The 14,877-nt window shown below is 48.8% G+C and overlaps 1 protein-coding gene across 2 annotated transcripts in view; it reads right to left on the bottom strand.

Moving 5' to 3' along the window:
• Nucleotides 1–41: 41 nt before the first annotated feature.
• The window catches only part of Dntt (DNA nucleotidylexotransferase), a 36,377-nt gene continuing 21,541 nt past the window's right edge, over nt 42–14,877 (bottom strand). Inside the window, exons 7-11 of one of the 2 annotated variants that reach the window (XM_076567748.1) lie at nt 13,734–13,866; nt 11,792–11,900; nt 7,220–7,468; nt 3,211–3,294; nt 42–480 (exon numbers count right to left, since the gene is read on the bottom strand). In XM_076567748.1, coding sequence (XP_076423863.1) covers nt 394–480; nt 3,211–3,294; nt 7,220–7,468; nt 11,792–11,900; nt 13,734–13,866 — 662 coding nt within the window. In that variant the 3' untranslated portion in view covers nt 42–393. The remainder of the gene's footprint in view (nt 481–3,210; nt 3,295–7,219; nt 7,469–11,791; nt 11,901–13,733; nt 13,867–14,877) is intronic. The other variant, XM_076567759.1, reaches the window with a different exon arrangement.

The following is a 14,877-nucleotide window of genomic DNA, read 5'->3' as shown; positions in this document are numbered from 1 at the left end:
TAGAAATATAATAATTGAGCAAAGCGAAGAAAACTTTAACCTTTTGTTTCTATTTTTATTGATGATGTACAGAGATCCAGACACACAAGGGTTAGGTGGGCTTTGATGCACTTCTCTGGATGACGCACTGGTGACAATACCATTCTTATTGAAAAAACATGAATTCTATGCAGCAGTGGAACAGAAAGCCTGAAAATGTGACCCGTGGCCATGTCCCAGCTTATTAAGCCTCTAAAGTTGCTCTAGAATATTCTCTATGCATAGTATACATACGATCCATTTGCTGTCTACATTCCCTGGGGCCTAAACAATCCCGGACTTCCCTAAGCTGTCTTTAACTAACACATGGCACAATTTGTCTAACCTGAAGAGAACAGTGTCAACAACTCATTCTTAGGCATTTCTTTCCTGTGGTTCAATGTAATCCAATCCCAGATGGGCAAAGATCTCTTCTTCACTGTCTGCTTCAAGAAACACCCTCTGCAAGCATAAGAAGAAACACATACACTCAGGAGCTTTCCTTCAGCATCTCAGTACAGACACACTGAACCACCTCCTTAGGGTGAGTGACAGCTGAAGCATCCTGCCCTGCTTCTGAATGTAAAAGATCAGAGAAAGTCAGGGTGTGGTGACTCACACCTGGGATCCCAGCACTTGGGGTGCAGAGGCGGGAGCCTGGGCTGTAGAGTAAGACCTTAACCCAAACAAACAGAAAAAAGCCCTAGTTACTGCTTCCTGTAGTTTTGACACTTTCCCATCCAGGAAAATGGCACATGTGGATTAAGGTAAAATTGTGATAGAGTTCCCCAGTCAGCAAATGATGCATGGATACTTTTCCTATGAGCCTCTAATTCTTCTTTTTTCGTGTGTGTGTGTGTGTGTGTGTGTGTGTGTGTGTGTGTGTGTGTGTGTGTGCATGTTTATGTATGTGGACACGTATGTGTGGGGATGCAAGTGCATTCATGTGTTATATATGGAGGGCAGAAGTCAACACTGGATGATGTCTGCCTCTAACATTTTCCTTTTTTATTTTTTTTAAGACAAGGTTTCTCACTGAGCCTGGAGCTTACTATTGACTAGACTGACTATCCAGCTCCAGGAATCTGCTTGTCTTGTCTTTGTCAATGGCTAGAGTTACTGGTATGTCCACCACTCCTGGCTTTTATGTGGTGCTAAGGATCTGAACTCAGGTCCTCACAATTGCAGAGCAGGAAATTTAGAAACAGAACCATCTCCCCAGCCCTCCTGGTCTCTTCTATTCTTAAAATAGATTTTTATGTATATGGGTGTTTTGTCTGTGCATATGTCTATATACCACATTCATGCCTGGTGCCCGAGGAGGCCAGAAAAGGGCATCGGAGCCACCACATGGGTGCTGGGAATCAAACCCAGATCCTCTGTAAGAGAAGCAGGTGTTCTTAACCACTGAGCCATCACCCCAGCCTAGACTCCTATTCTTAACCATAACTGTTCTTGGAACCACTTGATGGAGTCTTTTGTTTTCTCTCCAATAAAATACACTGAAGCCTGAGTCACACTCAGTCCAAGGAAATCAAAATCCCCAGAGAGGTCTTGTTATTAATCTACTTAAAGTTCTTGGTTATTCTAATGTGCAGCAGAGGGACAAAGTGCTAGTCATGGATCTCTACAGCCTTCCACGCCTGCCCATAGGCCCTACCCTCCGGCTTCCACCCCATGATCTCTTTAAGACGACACACTTCTTCCCTCGAGTCCCTTCTAATACATAGTACAGTCCTGGGCCCAGAGCTGACACTTGTTGAATTATTTATTACACATTCACTTGCAAGCCTTCCTGAATTGAACTCCATGGCTCTGCCTCCGCCAACATGCTCAGTTTCTGAGTATTCTGCCAGTGCCTCCTCCTCCTCCTCTGTGAGAATGACCTTGAATTTCTATGAGGACTCCCTCATCTTTCCATCCATGAAGATGTGGGACTGTTCCCATCTCTAGGAAGAAGCATACCACCCAAGCCTGGCCAATCGGAACTACGGCAATGGATTAATAATAGATGAACACATCACCCAAAGCCTGGTCAATAAGCAGTTAGAATCCATGCAAAAACCATTAGAAAAAAAAGATCTTCCTTGTTAGAATAACTAGATGAATGGGACTCACGTGAAAAACTTGCCTGACATCGAAAACAGCTCTGGAAACCCCGCCTGAGCACCTGGATACAGCTGTACCCGAAGCCAGTGTTGCCCCAGAGGCAGCCATGTTTACCCAAGCTCCTTTTCTTTTTACTTAAGGTGTGTTTGTTGTTGTCAGTTTCTTTAAACTATAATAAACCCTGAGGGGCAAGGAGATTAGATTTTTTTTTTCTGGACAGAGTTTCTCTGTGTATCCCTGGCTGTCCTGGAACTCTCTTTGCAGACCAGGCTGGACTTGAACTCAGAGATCCATCTGCCTCTGCCTCCCAAGTGCTGGGATTAAAGGGGTGCACCACCACCACCCAGCCAGAGATCAGATTCTTACTTCTAGTGATCCCATGTCTTCTTCTCCCTCCAAGCCTAATCTGGTGCCCTTGACCACTATAAGAACAGTGGACCTTTTTGCTCATGGATTTGACAGTAGAATTGTTCATTCTTCATCAGCCACATAGTAATGTCACTGTTCTGAGGCAGGAGTTGAACAAGGTGCCACTGCCAAGCGATTCTCCCGTGATTAGTGACTGAGGCTTGATGGCCTCCCATCCATCCCTGGGCACCTGTGTCGTTCTACTGTAGGAGATGCTCATTCATGACCCACTCAGAACGTGGTTGCTTTGGATTGGTGCTTGTGTGATGCTCATGATTTGTAGTAAGCCTTGTTTTCTTTGGAGTAAATGACTGTAAACCCCAAGTATACAGTCAACTCAATTCCGGTCACCTCTGTGCTGGCCCTGGAGCCCCATCAGCTCACTATCTGAGCCAGAAGCCTCAGAGTTGCATCCTGGGCCAGGGGGGACTGTCATCTGAGCAGATCTTCCCAGCTTTCTGCCAATCCTGAGGACCTAAGCTCGATACCTAGAACCTACATGGTCGGTCGGAACTGGCTCCCCTGACCTCCACATGCAGATCATGGCATATGTACACCCATTTCTGCCACTATAAAAAAATAAATAAATGTAACAAAAAATTGTTTAAAAAAATCTGTTCAAGGGAAAGGCGTGGGGGCAAGGGTCAGTAGCACATCTCAGCAAGGGAACGCTACCTTGGTCTTGTCATACAGAGCATGGTTATCCAGCATCATCTTCCGCTCATGGGTGGCATAACGCCGCAAATCTCTCTCAAACTGCTGCAAAGAGAATTGCAATAAATTACTATCCATATGCAGCGTTTAGAGCCATCCTGTGCCCTTGGGTCTTTAAAACTGCCATCTCCTAGCACATGTTCTTGTATGACTTTCTTCCCCAGGGCCATGGTCCTGGGTGGCTGAGCTCTGGGGTCCCTGTACCAGAACAGAAACTCAGTGTGAACGGGAAGCTGATGGGCTTGTTCACTTGTCAGAGGCTGTCCAACAGGCAGCAGGGGGTGTGTGAATATCTGTTGAATAGACAAACGGACAATGTGAGCATTGTTTCTAGAAAAAATACCTGGTCCAGAGTAAATGCTGCCTAAATCATTTTAAGTTTTAAATCTCATCATTATAAAAGAGGGTGAAGAATGGGGAGATCTTGGCCCAGATTTTGGGCCTATCTGTGCGTCCTTTGGCACACTACCCAGCCTTTTTGAACCTAGCTTTGCCCCAGAATGGAGGGAGTGCACGTTAAGGCCCCTCCCTCTTTGATGTCCACCCCTACTGAGAGTCTGTGAAGAATCACAGTGCCATCTCTCATGATCAGGAGTACACCCTGAGGCTTCAGGGAGCAATTCTGAAGAAGACTAGGACAAGTGACAAACCAACCTTTGAAACAAGGACAGTGACACACAGACACAGACACACACAGACACAGAGACACAGAGACACAGACACACACACACACACACAGACACACACACACACACACACACACACACACACACACACACACACACACACACACACACACACAGACACACGGTGCTGGTTTCCTGAGAGAAACCTAGGTCTAAAATAGTCCTTGGGATTAAGGAGAATGCCTGGGACAGTTGCGCCCTCTAGTGAGAAGTGATTTCCTCTTCGCTGGGAAGTTTCTGGGACCGGGTGAGACTTTGCCAGCCCGGAGCCCTTTACAGCAGGTGCAGACACAACCAGCCTTACGGAATAATTGCTGGGAGCAGATTCACTAGCACAGATCAGGGGACTTCTAGGTCCTACTTAGCTCACTGCCAGTCTACCCCAGCTCTTGGCTGGGCCACAGCTGCCCACAGCTCACACTCGTTTGCCAGCATCTGGGGAAGCTGTAGGTGTAATGGAGGTTGACTAACAGGTCAATGGTGGGCTGCTCCCAGCTCCCACCCTGTGTGGTTTGGGAGAGAGAAATGTGTTCCTGAACTCCTTGACCAAGGCCTTCAGGGAGTTTCTGTGCATCTAAAGAGATACAGCACACTCAACAAATACCTGCAGAGTGAGTGCCAGGTCCTTGGGGAGCTGAGAGTCTAGCAGGGGACAGAGACGATTTGTAATAACAGAAGAAATAAGCAGACTACGGGCTGATAGGAAGCCCGTGCCGTGGACTTACTGAGCAGGACTGCCATGCTGGGCACCAGTGAACAAGGGCTTGAAGAAGGTGATAAAAATCAAAATAGCAGGCCGGGCGGTGGTGGCGCACGCCTTTAATCCCAGCACTCGGGAGGCAGAGCCAGGCGGATCTCTGTGAGTTCGAGGCCAGCCTGGGCTACCAAGTGAGTTCCAGGAAAGGTGCAAAGCTACACAGAGAAACCCTGTCTCGAAAAACCAAAAAAAAAAAAAAAAAAAAAAAAAAAAAAAAAAAAAAAAAATCTAAAATTAGGGCTGGAGAGATGGCTCAGTGGTTAAGAGCACCGACTGCTCTCCCAGAGGTCCTGAGTTCAATTCCCAGCAACCACATGGTGGCTCACAACCACCTGTAATGAGATCTGGTGCCCTCTTCTGGCCTGCAGGGACATATGAAGACAGAACACTGTATACATGATAAATAAATAAATCTAAAAAAAAAATCAAAATAGCTCAAGAGAGTTGTGCTGAATAGTTTTATGTCAACTTGACACAAGTTAGAGTCATCTGAAAGGAGGGAACCTCAATTGAGAAAATGCCTCCATAAGATCCAGCTGTAAGGCACTTTCTTAATTAGTGATTGATGGGGGATATGCCATCCCTGGGCTGGTGGTTATGGGTTCTATAAGAAAGCAGGCTGAGCAAGCCATAGGGATCAAGCCAGTAAGCAACATCCCTCCATGGTCTCTGCATCAGCTCCTGCCTCCAGGTTCCTGTCCTGCTTAGGTTCCTGTCCTGACTTCTTTTGATGATGATCTATGATATAGACATGTGTAGTGATATATTGTGTACCCGAATGAAGCTTGCCTGAGGATCAGAGGACAGAGCCAGCCACTAGATTAGACATAGAGGTCAGGCAGTGGTGGCACACACCTTTAATCCTATCACTCAGGGAGGCAGAGATCCATCTGGATCTCTGTGAGTTCATAGGCCACCCTGGACTACATGAGATTGACTCAGTCTAGGAGAGAAAACAGAGCCAGGCAGTGGTGGCACACACCTTTAATCCCAGTACTGGGAAGCACACACGCCTTTAATCCCAGGAAGTGATGTCTTGGTGGAGAAAGGTCTATAAGGCGTGAGGAGACAGGAACTAAAGGCTTTTTTTGACTGAGGCCTTTCGGGTTAGGACTCAGAGGCTTTTAGTCTAAAGATTCATGGAAACAGGATCAGCTGAGGAGTTGGCGAGGTGAGGTTGGCTGTGGCTTGCTCTGCTTCTCTGATCTTTCAGCTTTCACCCCAATATCTGGCTCCAGTTTTTTTGTTTTTTTTTTTGTTTGTTTTTTAATAAGACCATTTAAGATCTGAACAACAGACATGTAAGTTGAAAAAAACCTTTCCTTCCCAAGTTTCTTTGGTTTACAGTGTTTCATCACAGGAATAGCAACCCTAACTAAGACAAGAGTCCAGTCCTTTCCTGAGCCCCAGAGATTTGCTGGGGGTGGGGGTGGGGGTCACTGACACACAGGCATCATGCTGGGAACTAAATCTACCAGGGACACAATTTCTTAGTTTTTAGAAGCTTTGAGAAATACTAGCTCATCTCAGGATATTGCGGACTCAGACAACCTGCAGCCACTCTGACTCAGCTGTTGTCACTCACTGCCATTGACCTGTCCTGCTTCTCTCCCTCGGGTTTCACCAAGTCACACCCACCCTCTTCCTTCCCCCAAGGTGGGTTGGCCAGAGCCTGGGACGGGGGATTCAGGGCAGCAGGCGGCCGCAGTAGACAATAAGAAAGAGCAGCTGCAGCAAAGCCTACAGGTCCTCCTGGTCTACCAGTGACCTTGGATGCTACCCTGAGTGAAAAGGGACAACTAAGGAGTGCCATACGTCCTAACAGGATCCTGTGGCTTCAGGTGAGGGCCAAATAAGAGACTTAGGAATACCTTCTTATGGTGCAGGCAGTGACACCCTGGCGTTTATGGAGCCCTGAGCCTGCGCCCAGCTCGGTGCCTGCTGCTTTATTCTGTGGATTCTCCACTGCCCTACACGATTGTGGATGCTTAACAAGAGCCCAGCATTACCTCTAAAAGAGGATGGGGAGCAGTGCCCAGTTCGACCCCAGTTTTAAGATGAAGTCGCTGTCTCACTGAGTCCTCAGCAGAGCCCTGTGAGGTTAGTGTTGCTATTCGCCCCAAAGAAGGCCCAAGGACTGTTATTTACCTGAGATTCAAGAGCAGGGTTCAGCCTCTCGATTCTCAGAGTCTCTTTAAAAACCTCACCAGTTTCTTACAGCAGCACTGGGGGACAGCGGGCAGGCATGTGGTCTTTTGCTTCAGAAACGCAGACAGCAGGTAGAAGGTACAGAGCCCTAGTGTCCCTACGTCCCTGTCTAACCTGTCCCTGTGTAAGGCCACTGCTGCTGGCTTCGTGAGCTGCACTCTGGGGATGGCTGTTCTAAATGAATCTGACTCGTGACCATACAGCAGTATCACACCCGGGTTTAGAGGCTTGGGGTCCCCTCACTCTCCTGGCATTCTCTCCTGCTGCCTGCCCTCAGCTCCCTCCTGGGCCAGGGCGTCTCACAGCAGACAGCACTCACCCTGGAGCCTGTCCATCCGAGCAAGGCGAAGGCCCGGCGATCGTAGGGACACATGACCAAGTCTACGCGGATGGCCTTCCAGCCCTTTCCTCCCTGCTGGCTGCTCTTGACGCCACCGTCCACCCTCTGGTGGTACAGCTTCAAAATCAGGAAGCACTTCTGGAAGTGATCGAGAGCGTCCACCTTCCTGCTTGGCAGCTTGAACTTCTCAAATGTCGACTCTATGAGGTCACAGTACAAAAGCAACCCCTGAAAAAGAGAGGGGGAGAGTTCAGAAAGGGCCCTCGGGGGCCCTTGCCATCTTACAGTGGCTCTCAGGGAAGCATTTTTCAGAGCTGAACGGACACAGGGGGACTTCTGTCCTTGCTCTCTCGGCACCTAGGAGAGAAGGTAGTACGTGGTTCTCCGGCTCTCTCTACAGAAAAGGAATTTCTCCATGAGGAAGGCTGAGCCCAAACTCCTCAATGGTAAAATTTCAGAGGCTCTACCTCTTCATGTCTGCTTCTGAGAGACAACCTTCCTCCTTTAAAAGCAAACCGCAGTGAACAGAGAGCCGCACTGTGACCTGTGTGTCACGCTGACAATGGCCTGGACTGACTCAAAGGGTTGTGGCTGGAAGCCCAGACCCGATGTGGGGTACGGTGACCCGTGACCTGCTGCTTCCCTTGTTTTGTGCCGTTTTTGCAATGCCAGGGGTTGAACCCAGGGCCTTGAATTTGCTAGCTAGGCCCTCTACCCCTGAGTATACCCCAGACCTGGAAATGACGTTTCTCCCGAAAGAACTAATTATCTGCCCATCTTGGAGGCAGTGGGAGAAAGCCCATGATGTCTGTTTCATCTCAAGTGATTGCTCAGAAAATTAATAGGTGATTCAAAGGAATGCCAGGCAAGTACCAGCCCTGGGAGTTCCTCTCTTCCTCACAGTGGTACCCTTGGCTGGTAACAGATGGGGGCACTCTTGGGTGACTCGATCCTGAACTTGCCAAAGCTTCGACTAGAATGTTCCTTCTGGGTGCTGGGTGCATTCTGCAGCAGAGCCTGCGACCACCTCAGGTGTGGCCCTGGCTGTCCCAGCCAGCTTTCTGCCGGGTGTCCCTACTGTGTGACGCTCCCCTTCCTGTCCCCGCCTCTCTCAGTGTGATTTCTGTCCTCTGACACTGCTTTGAGGGTGGGCTCAGGCTTCCCCATCCGTGCCCATGGTTGTCTTCCTAGTAGAAACCGAGTGACTGCCCTGGAAGGAGGCATTTCCCTCCTACTTCTCCCTCTAGTCCCGGGGTACGGAGGTTGGAGGAGTTGGGGGTGAGGGCAGTTCAGCTTTTTCATAATGTGTTCCACATAGGTGTGGGTTTGTGTGTTTGTCATTTGTTTGTTTGTTTGTTTGTTTTTCTAGTATCTCTTTCTATCTGAGGGTGGTTGAATCTATGAATTAAGAACCCAAGGTCATGGTCGCAGAGGGCTGACTTTGAACTCCCTCTGGTTCTGGGTAGCCTGGAATGGAACTCATGGTTATCCTCCTGCCTTGGCCTCCCGAATTGCTGAGATGACAAGCATTAGCCACCATGCCCAGTTCTCAACATTTGGAATCTTCCAGAAGTTCCATGCACTCCAGGGGGACCACATGAAGCAGTTAGAGTCCTTGTACCCGGGTCCCATGCACCGCGCATGAACCCAAGCCTGAGTGAGTCATGTAGTCTCCTTCCTTTGTGGTGAACTATCAGCAGCCACAACCAGAATTCAAGTAGAATGCGTGCATGTCTGGAGAATTCTGACCTCCCCAGAGATCAGTATTTCTAAGCTCTCTGCCCCCCTTCTCCTTCCTCTGACCAAGGAGTTTTCTCCAAAGGACACCATTTAGGGTCACCTGCTGGGAGAGCACACCGAGGCCCCTGGGTGTTCAACACACTTCTCAGACATTTAAGCATCTTGTGGGTATGCTGTGCACGGTCCGTGAGTACACGTACGTGCACTGTGTAAGCTGTACTTACAGCCATCCCTAAAGGGAAGCTCCGTGTAAGAACAGCTGGGAAGGGGGGTGACGTGGAGGTGGAAGCCAAATTCGAAGAACTCTGCTGATTTCACAGCTGAGGCACTGAGGGTGTGTCCAGGGCAGCAACACCAAATCACCTGGCACCTTGTCCCTGAGGGAAGGGGAGGGGCTGGGCTGCCCTGCGGGCTCCTGGGCCCCCTGCAGTCCAGTGCCTGGCTCTCACAGAGTTCAATAAGCATCCCTATCAGTGATCTTCACAGCCTCCATTTGTTAGGTGTTTACCGTTTGTCAGGCACTCCAGGGTCTCCCTGATTGAATGCCCTGTTAGCATAGACAGGAAACGACCATGAACTGTTAGGGACCATCCCGGGGTGCACCACCAGTGACTGGACTTCGGAGGTCTCAGATCAGATGTGTTTCACCTTTGGTTCCCACTGCAGGGCCTGGGATTATAATGCCCATCTCTGCCCAGGGGCCACAGCAGGAATACCTTGAAGCTGGCGAAGCAAAGAGGCTTCCTCCCCACCCCCAATCCCCCACCCCTTCCACCCCCCTCACCCCCCCCCCCCACCTCTCCACTCCAGCAGTCACAGACAGTCTCAGCCTGAGAACAATGGCACACCAAACATCAATGTTTCCAACCTTGGCAGCGGGCCTGGGGAGAGAGGTATTCTTGGGTCTGTCAGAGAGAGACCATCTCCTCCCCCACCCTCCTCAGAGCAGAGCACTGGGCAAGTGTCCTGAATCTTTGTGGTGTCTTCTGGATGAGCTTATCTTGTCTACTCTTAGGGGCTCTGGTCACCCTGTGCTCCTCTTGAAAGGGACAGGGAGACATGGCATGGTCTCACAGATGAATTTGGAGCTGATTCCAAAATCTAGTTTTCATTTAGACTGCTCGTGGCTCCGGGGCTGGCTGTTTCTAGTTCTCACGTTGTCTGGTCTTCTCTGGCATATCAGTGAATTGGCCCATGCCCAGCAGATACTGTCCACCCAGGAAGGAGGAAGCTGCACCAGGGAAACTCAGCCTCCTCCACTCAGTCAGACCTGCAGACCCCTGGAGAAAAGCCCTTCTCTCTCTAGGGAGAGGGCCAGAAGTCAGATGGCTTTGGCTGTGGGATTAGCTTAACCCGGCTTTGATCATTAACAATGGGTGGCCCTGTGGCAGGTGGATCCTGGACAGTAGTTATTGACCATGACCTCGGCGGGGCCCAGCCTACCCTCACTGGCCTCCTTCTTCAAACAAGATGCATACATGTAACGTGCAGCCTAGGACCCAAAGCTGGTCAGTCTCACACCAGCCCTGTGGTGCCGTCACAAGGTGTTGCAGACCATTGAGAACTGACTCCGTAATCACCGTACAATGATCATGTAACATGAAATTAGCAATGCTTGGGGCTGGAGAGATGCCTCCGTAGTTAGAGCACTGGCATGTAGTAAGCATGAGGATCCAAGTTTCAGATTCCCAGAACCCACAGAAGTGCTTGGTAGATGTGATTGTCTGCAATTCCAGCCTCAGAAGGTGGAGACAAGGGATCCCCAGAGCAAGCTGGCTAGTAGGACTACCCGTATGGATGAGCTCTGGGTTTGATTGAAAGACCTTACCTCAGTGAATAGGGTGGAGAGTGATTGATGATGATTCCCAGCATCAACCTCTGGCTCCACCCACACCCACACATGTATGCCTCTACATATGCAAAACATGCATACATGTGCACCACGCATACACACACATATACACACACATACACACATGCACACACACCACCTACAACACTAGACATACACACAAATACACCACACACTTTCACGCATACTAGACACACACAATACACCACACATACTTTCACTCCACACACATTCATATACCATACACACTCACATACATGCATACACCACACATGCAACACTAGACATACACATGTATACACCACACACTCACACACACTAGACATACACACATACACCACAGACACTTTCATTCCACACACAAACATACACCCACACACACATTCATATACCACACACTGAAGGGTTCACAACACACATTTACCAGGCAGACACTTCCGCCTAGCCAGTTCCAGCCAGGAATAGCCATTTCTGGGTCAAAGCGTCTCTCGTACCCAGGATACCCGGCAGACCCGGACATCTCCGCCTAGCAAGTTCCGGGCCAAGGGGTCTCGCGTGATCAGGATCCGTGACGTTACATGGTCACATAAGCGCGCAACGTGACCATGTGATCTACGCACACGCGTGGAGTAGTGACGTGACCTGGCCACGCCCCCAGCCGGTTTTAAAGTGGAGCACCATGCTTCCCAGTTCTTCTTCTTCTCCATGCACGTGTCTCTCCCACAGGCCTGCGCACTCTGTCCCTTTAACTCTAATAAACTCTATAAGCGGATTCTGTCGTGTTTCGTGACGTTTCCTTGCAGGGTAAGAACACAACGCAGCTAAATAACTAACACACACACTCACACACATACACACACACACACACACACACACACACACACACACACTAGAAAAGAAACAAATGAAAAGCACTGCTAAGTCACTTGAGTGGCAAGTGACTGCCTTGGTCTCCTTACCTGCTGTCCCCACAAGTCTGTCACTTTATGCAAGAGTTGCTGCTCTTCTTCCTCTGTGGCTCCTGGGCTGGTAATTAGAAAATCTACATCATGCCCAGTCATCTTACCCCTAATTTAAAAAAGCACAAAATGGGAAATCAGTTTCAATTCTAGCCCTTCATTAAAAAAAAAAAAAAAAAAAAAAAAAAAAAAAAAAAAAACAAGAACAAAAAACCTCTTTGATTCTGTGTCCCAAGTATGGGGTTTGTGATACAAAATGCTAACAATATTTTTAAACCAGCAGTTCTTGGTTGTACGACTCTACTTCTTAAAAAACCAATTCTTGGCAGAAAAAGCCAGATGTGGCATGTATATTGCTGTATATGGATGGGAAAAAGTAACAGAGATGACTTCTCCACCCAGCACACACACACACACACACACACACACACACACACACACACACACACACACACAGAGAGAGAGAGAGAGAGAGAGAGAGAGAGAGAGAGAGAGAGAGAGAGAGAGAGAGAGATAGATGTATGACAATAAGTAGCTAATCAAGAGCTATGGCCATACCATACAAGGTAGCCTTCTTGGAATTATGATATGGGTTAAGGGAGTCTCTCTCTCTCTCTCTCTCTCTCTCTCTCTCTCTCTCTCTCTCTCTCTCTCTCTCTCTCTCTTAGAGGATGTCTCCTATGGTTCAGACTGGCTTTGAACTCACTATGAAGCTGAGGATTACCTTGGACTTCTTATCCTCCTGCCTCTATCTCCCAAGTGTTGGGATGATAGGTCTCTGTCACCACACTTGGTTTATTGGATGCTGGGAATCAAAGCCAGGGCTTCCTGCATGCTAAGCAAGCACTCCACTATGGTGATATTTTATTTGTATTCAAATGTTATTTGTATGTTAATAAATAAAGTTGCCCAGGGGTCAGAGCTATTAGCAAGCCATAGGAAAACAGGGCAGTGGTGGCACACACTTGTAATCCCAGCACTTGGTAGGCAGAGCTAGGTAAGTCTCTGTGTGTTCAGGGATACAGCTAGTATTGGATACACATGCCTTTAATCTCAATACCAATAAATAGAAGACCTGGAGATCTATACAGACAGGCCATGACGAGGCAGTCGTGTGGTTGGGTTTACAACCAATGAGAAGGCAGAACAGAAACACTATAAAATGACAGACACACAGGAAGTAGCTCTGGTTCGGAGAGGTAGGACCACCTCAGGAGGAAGGGTAAGGTTTTAGCTTTTAGCTCTGACCTCTTGGCTTTCTTCTTTGCATTGGTTCTGTGTTTCTTATTTAATAAGACAGTTGGTTACAACTACACTCCACCAACTGAGAGAAAGCCCCAGCGCAGGGAAATTCTCTTAGATTTAGTCCTCTTTGATCCAAGTGACCAGGTAAGGTCTCAGGAGAGGTGGGTGAGGGGCAGAAGGGACGAGAAACCCTTTCTGATACGGGGGCGTTAGTATCCAACTGACTACACACATTTCTGAAGCCTCATTCACTTAGTTATTCACTGGCTCAACCAAAGTTTCCTGAGCATCTGCTTTGTGACTGGGCTCACACTCTGGTCTCAGTGGGAACTAAACCCCACTAGCTCCACAGGGAAGGCATGCATGATATAGGCATCTGGGAAGCATGGAAGAAAGTCCCTAATCCAGCACAGAGCAAGGGCGAGTCAAGGGGGGCCTTCTGGAGCAGCATCTAAATTGAGTCTTAAGGAATGAGAAGTCAGATGCGTGCCAGTTTTCCGATATTGTAGAGAAAATTCCACCTGACCAACGTCAGAGGCAGGCAACAGCTTTGTATGCAAGAGATGTCAAGCCCTTTGGAGCTCCCGAAATGAAGCGCTGGGTCAAAGCAGCAGAGAGAGGCAGGCGCTGGGTCAGAAGGAGCCTTTTGCACCACTCAGAGGCAAGTAGAAGGTGCTAAAACAGCTGCATCATTTACCTTCGGAAGCCCCCGGTTATGGTGACCAAGGCATCTGGAAGAAAGGCCGTAACCGCCTCTTTAACTAGCACGCTGATGGCCTCTGCTTCTGCCCTGCTCACACAGCTAACGAGGTCTTCATAGTAGAGGAATCCTGAGAGGCCATTGCACAGGCCAGTGGAGAGGAAACACACATAAGATGATGTTAGTGAGAGAGGATGCTGTCAAGGCATTGACCAGACTCTGCACAGAGCACAATAATCTATGATGTTGCCTTGTCTATTCGCTTGTGGGCTCTTCATGGTTGCAATGGAGTGTTGAATTTTAACGGAGAAATCTACAATGTCCTTGTTAAGGGAAAAGTATTCAAATCTTTCTGGAATCTAAACTCTTCCTATCTGATGTCATAATGAAGAAGCAGCCCTACCTCCTCCTCCTCCTCCTCCTCCTCCTCCTCCTCCTCCTCCTTCTCCTCCCCCTCCTCCCCCTTTCCCTCCTCTATATTGAGCAAAGGTCCAGTTGTCTCCAAACTCCTCATTTTTCTGCCTCTGCCTCCCAAGTGCTGAAGTTACATGTGTGGAGCACCATGTCCAGCCTTCTTGATCAACAAGCTGTGTCCTGCTATTTAAAAGGGGGATAGGGGCCCTGGTGGTGGTGACACATGTTGTTAATCCCAGCAATCAGGAGGCAGAGGCAGGAGGATCTCTATGAGTTCCAGGCCAGCCTGGTTTACATAGTGAGTTCCAAGACAGCCAGAGCTGCACAGAGAAACCCTGGCTCAATGTGTCGTCCCCTCCCCCAAGTGCGGGGTAAGAAAAACCCAGGACTTGGAAATGATGGTTTCATTTGAAAAGTGAAAGAGGAAGAGGGTGGGTCTGTGTCCAAAGCAAATCAAAGTGCCTTGAGGAGATGGCATGCTGCCTCTGGGCCTGGGACTATGGACCAATGACTGTTCAGAAGCAACATCATGGCGGAGGTGGGGGGGCATCTAGCTATTCCCACAGTGATTCCAAGGGAGGCAGAGAGGAAAACGTGCTTAACTCCAAGGATTGGGGTGGGCTCTGGAGGGAAGCTGGGTGCGTCCCCCCAGCACAGTCAGTGTGCTGACAGTTACTCAGGCTTCTGTACAAGACACGGCACTTTCATTAAGGGGACCACCCAAACA

This window comes from Peromyscus maniculatus, chromosome 1 (assembly GCF_049852395.1).
Source record: "Peromyscus maniculatus bairdii isolate BWxNUB_F1_BW_parent chromosome 1, HU_Pman_BW_mat_3.1, whole genome shotgun sequence".
In the NCBI taxonomy this organism is placed as follows: domain Eukaryota; kingdom Metazoa; phylum Chordata; class Mammalia; order Rodentia; family Cricetidae; genus Peromyscus; species Peromyscus maniculatus.
This window is presented reverse-complemented; position numbering and strand designations above follow the sequence as displayed.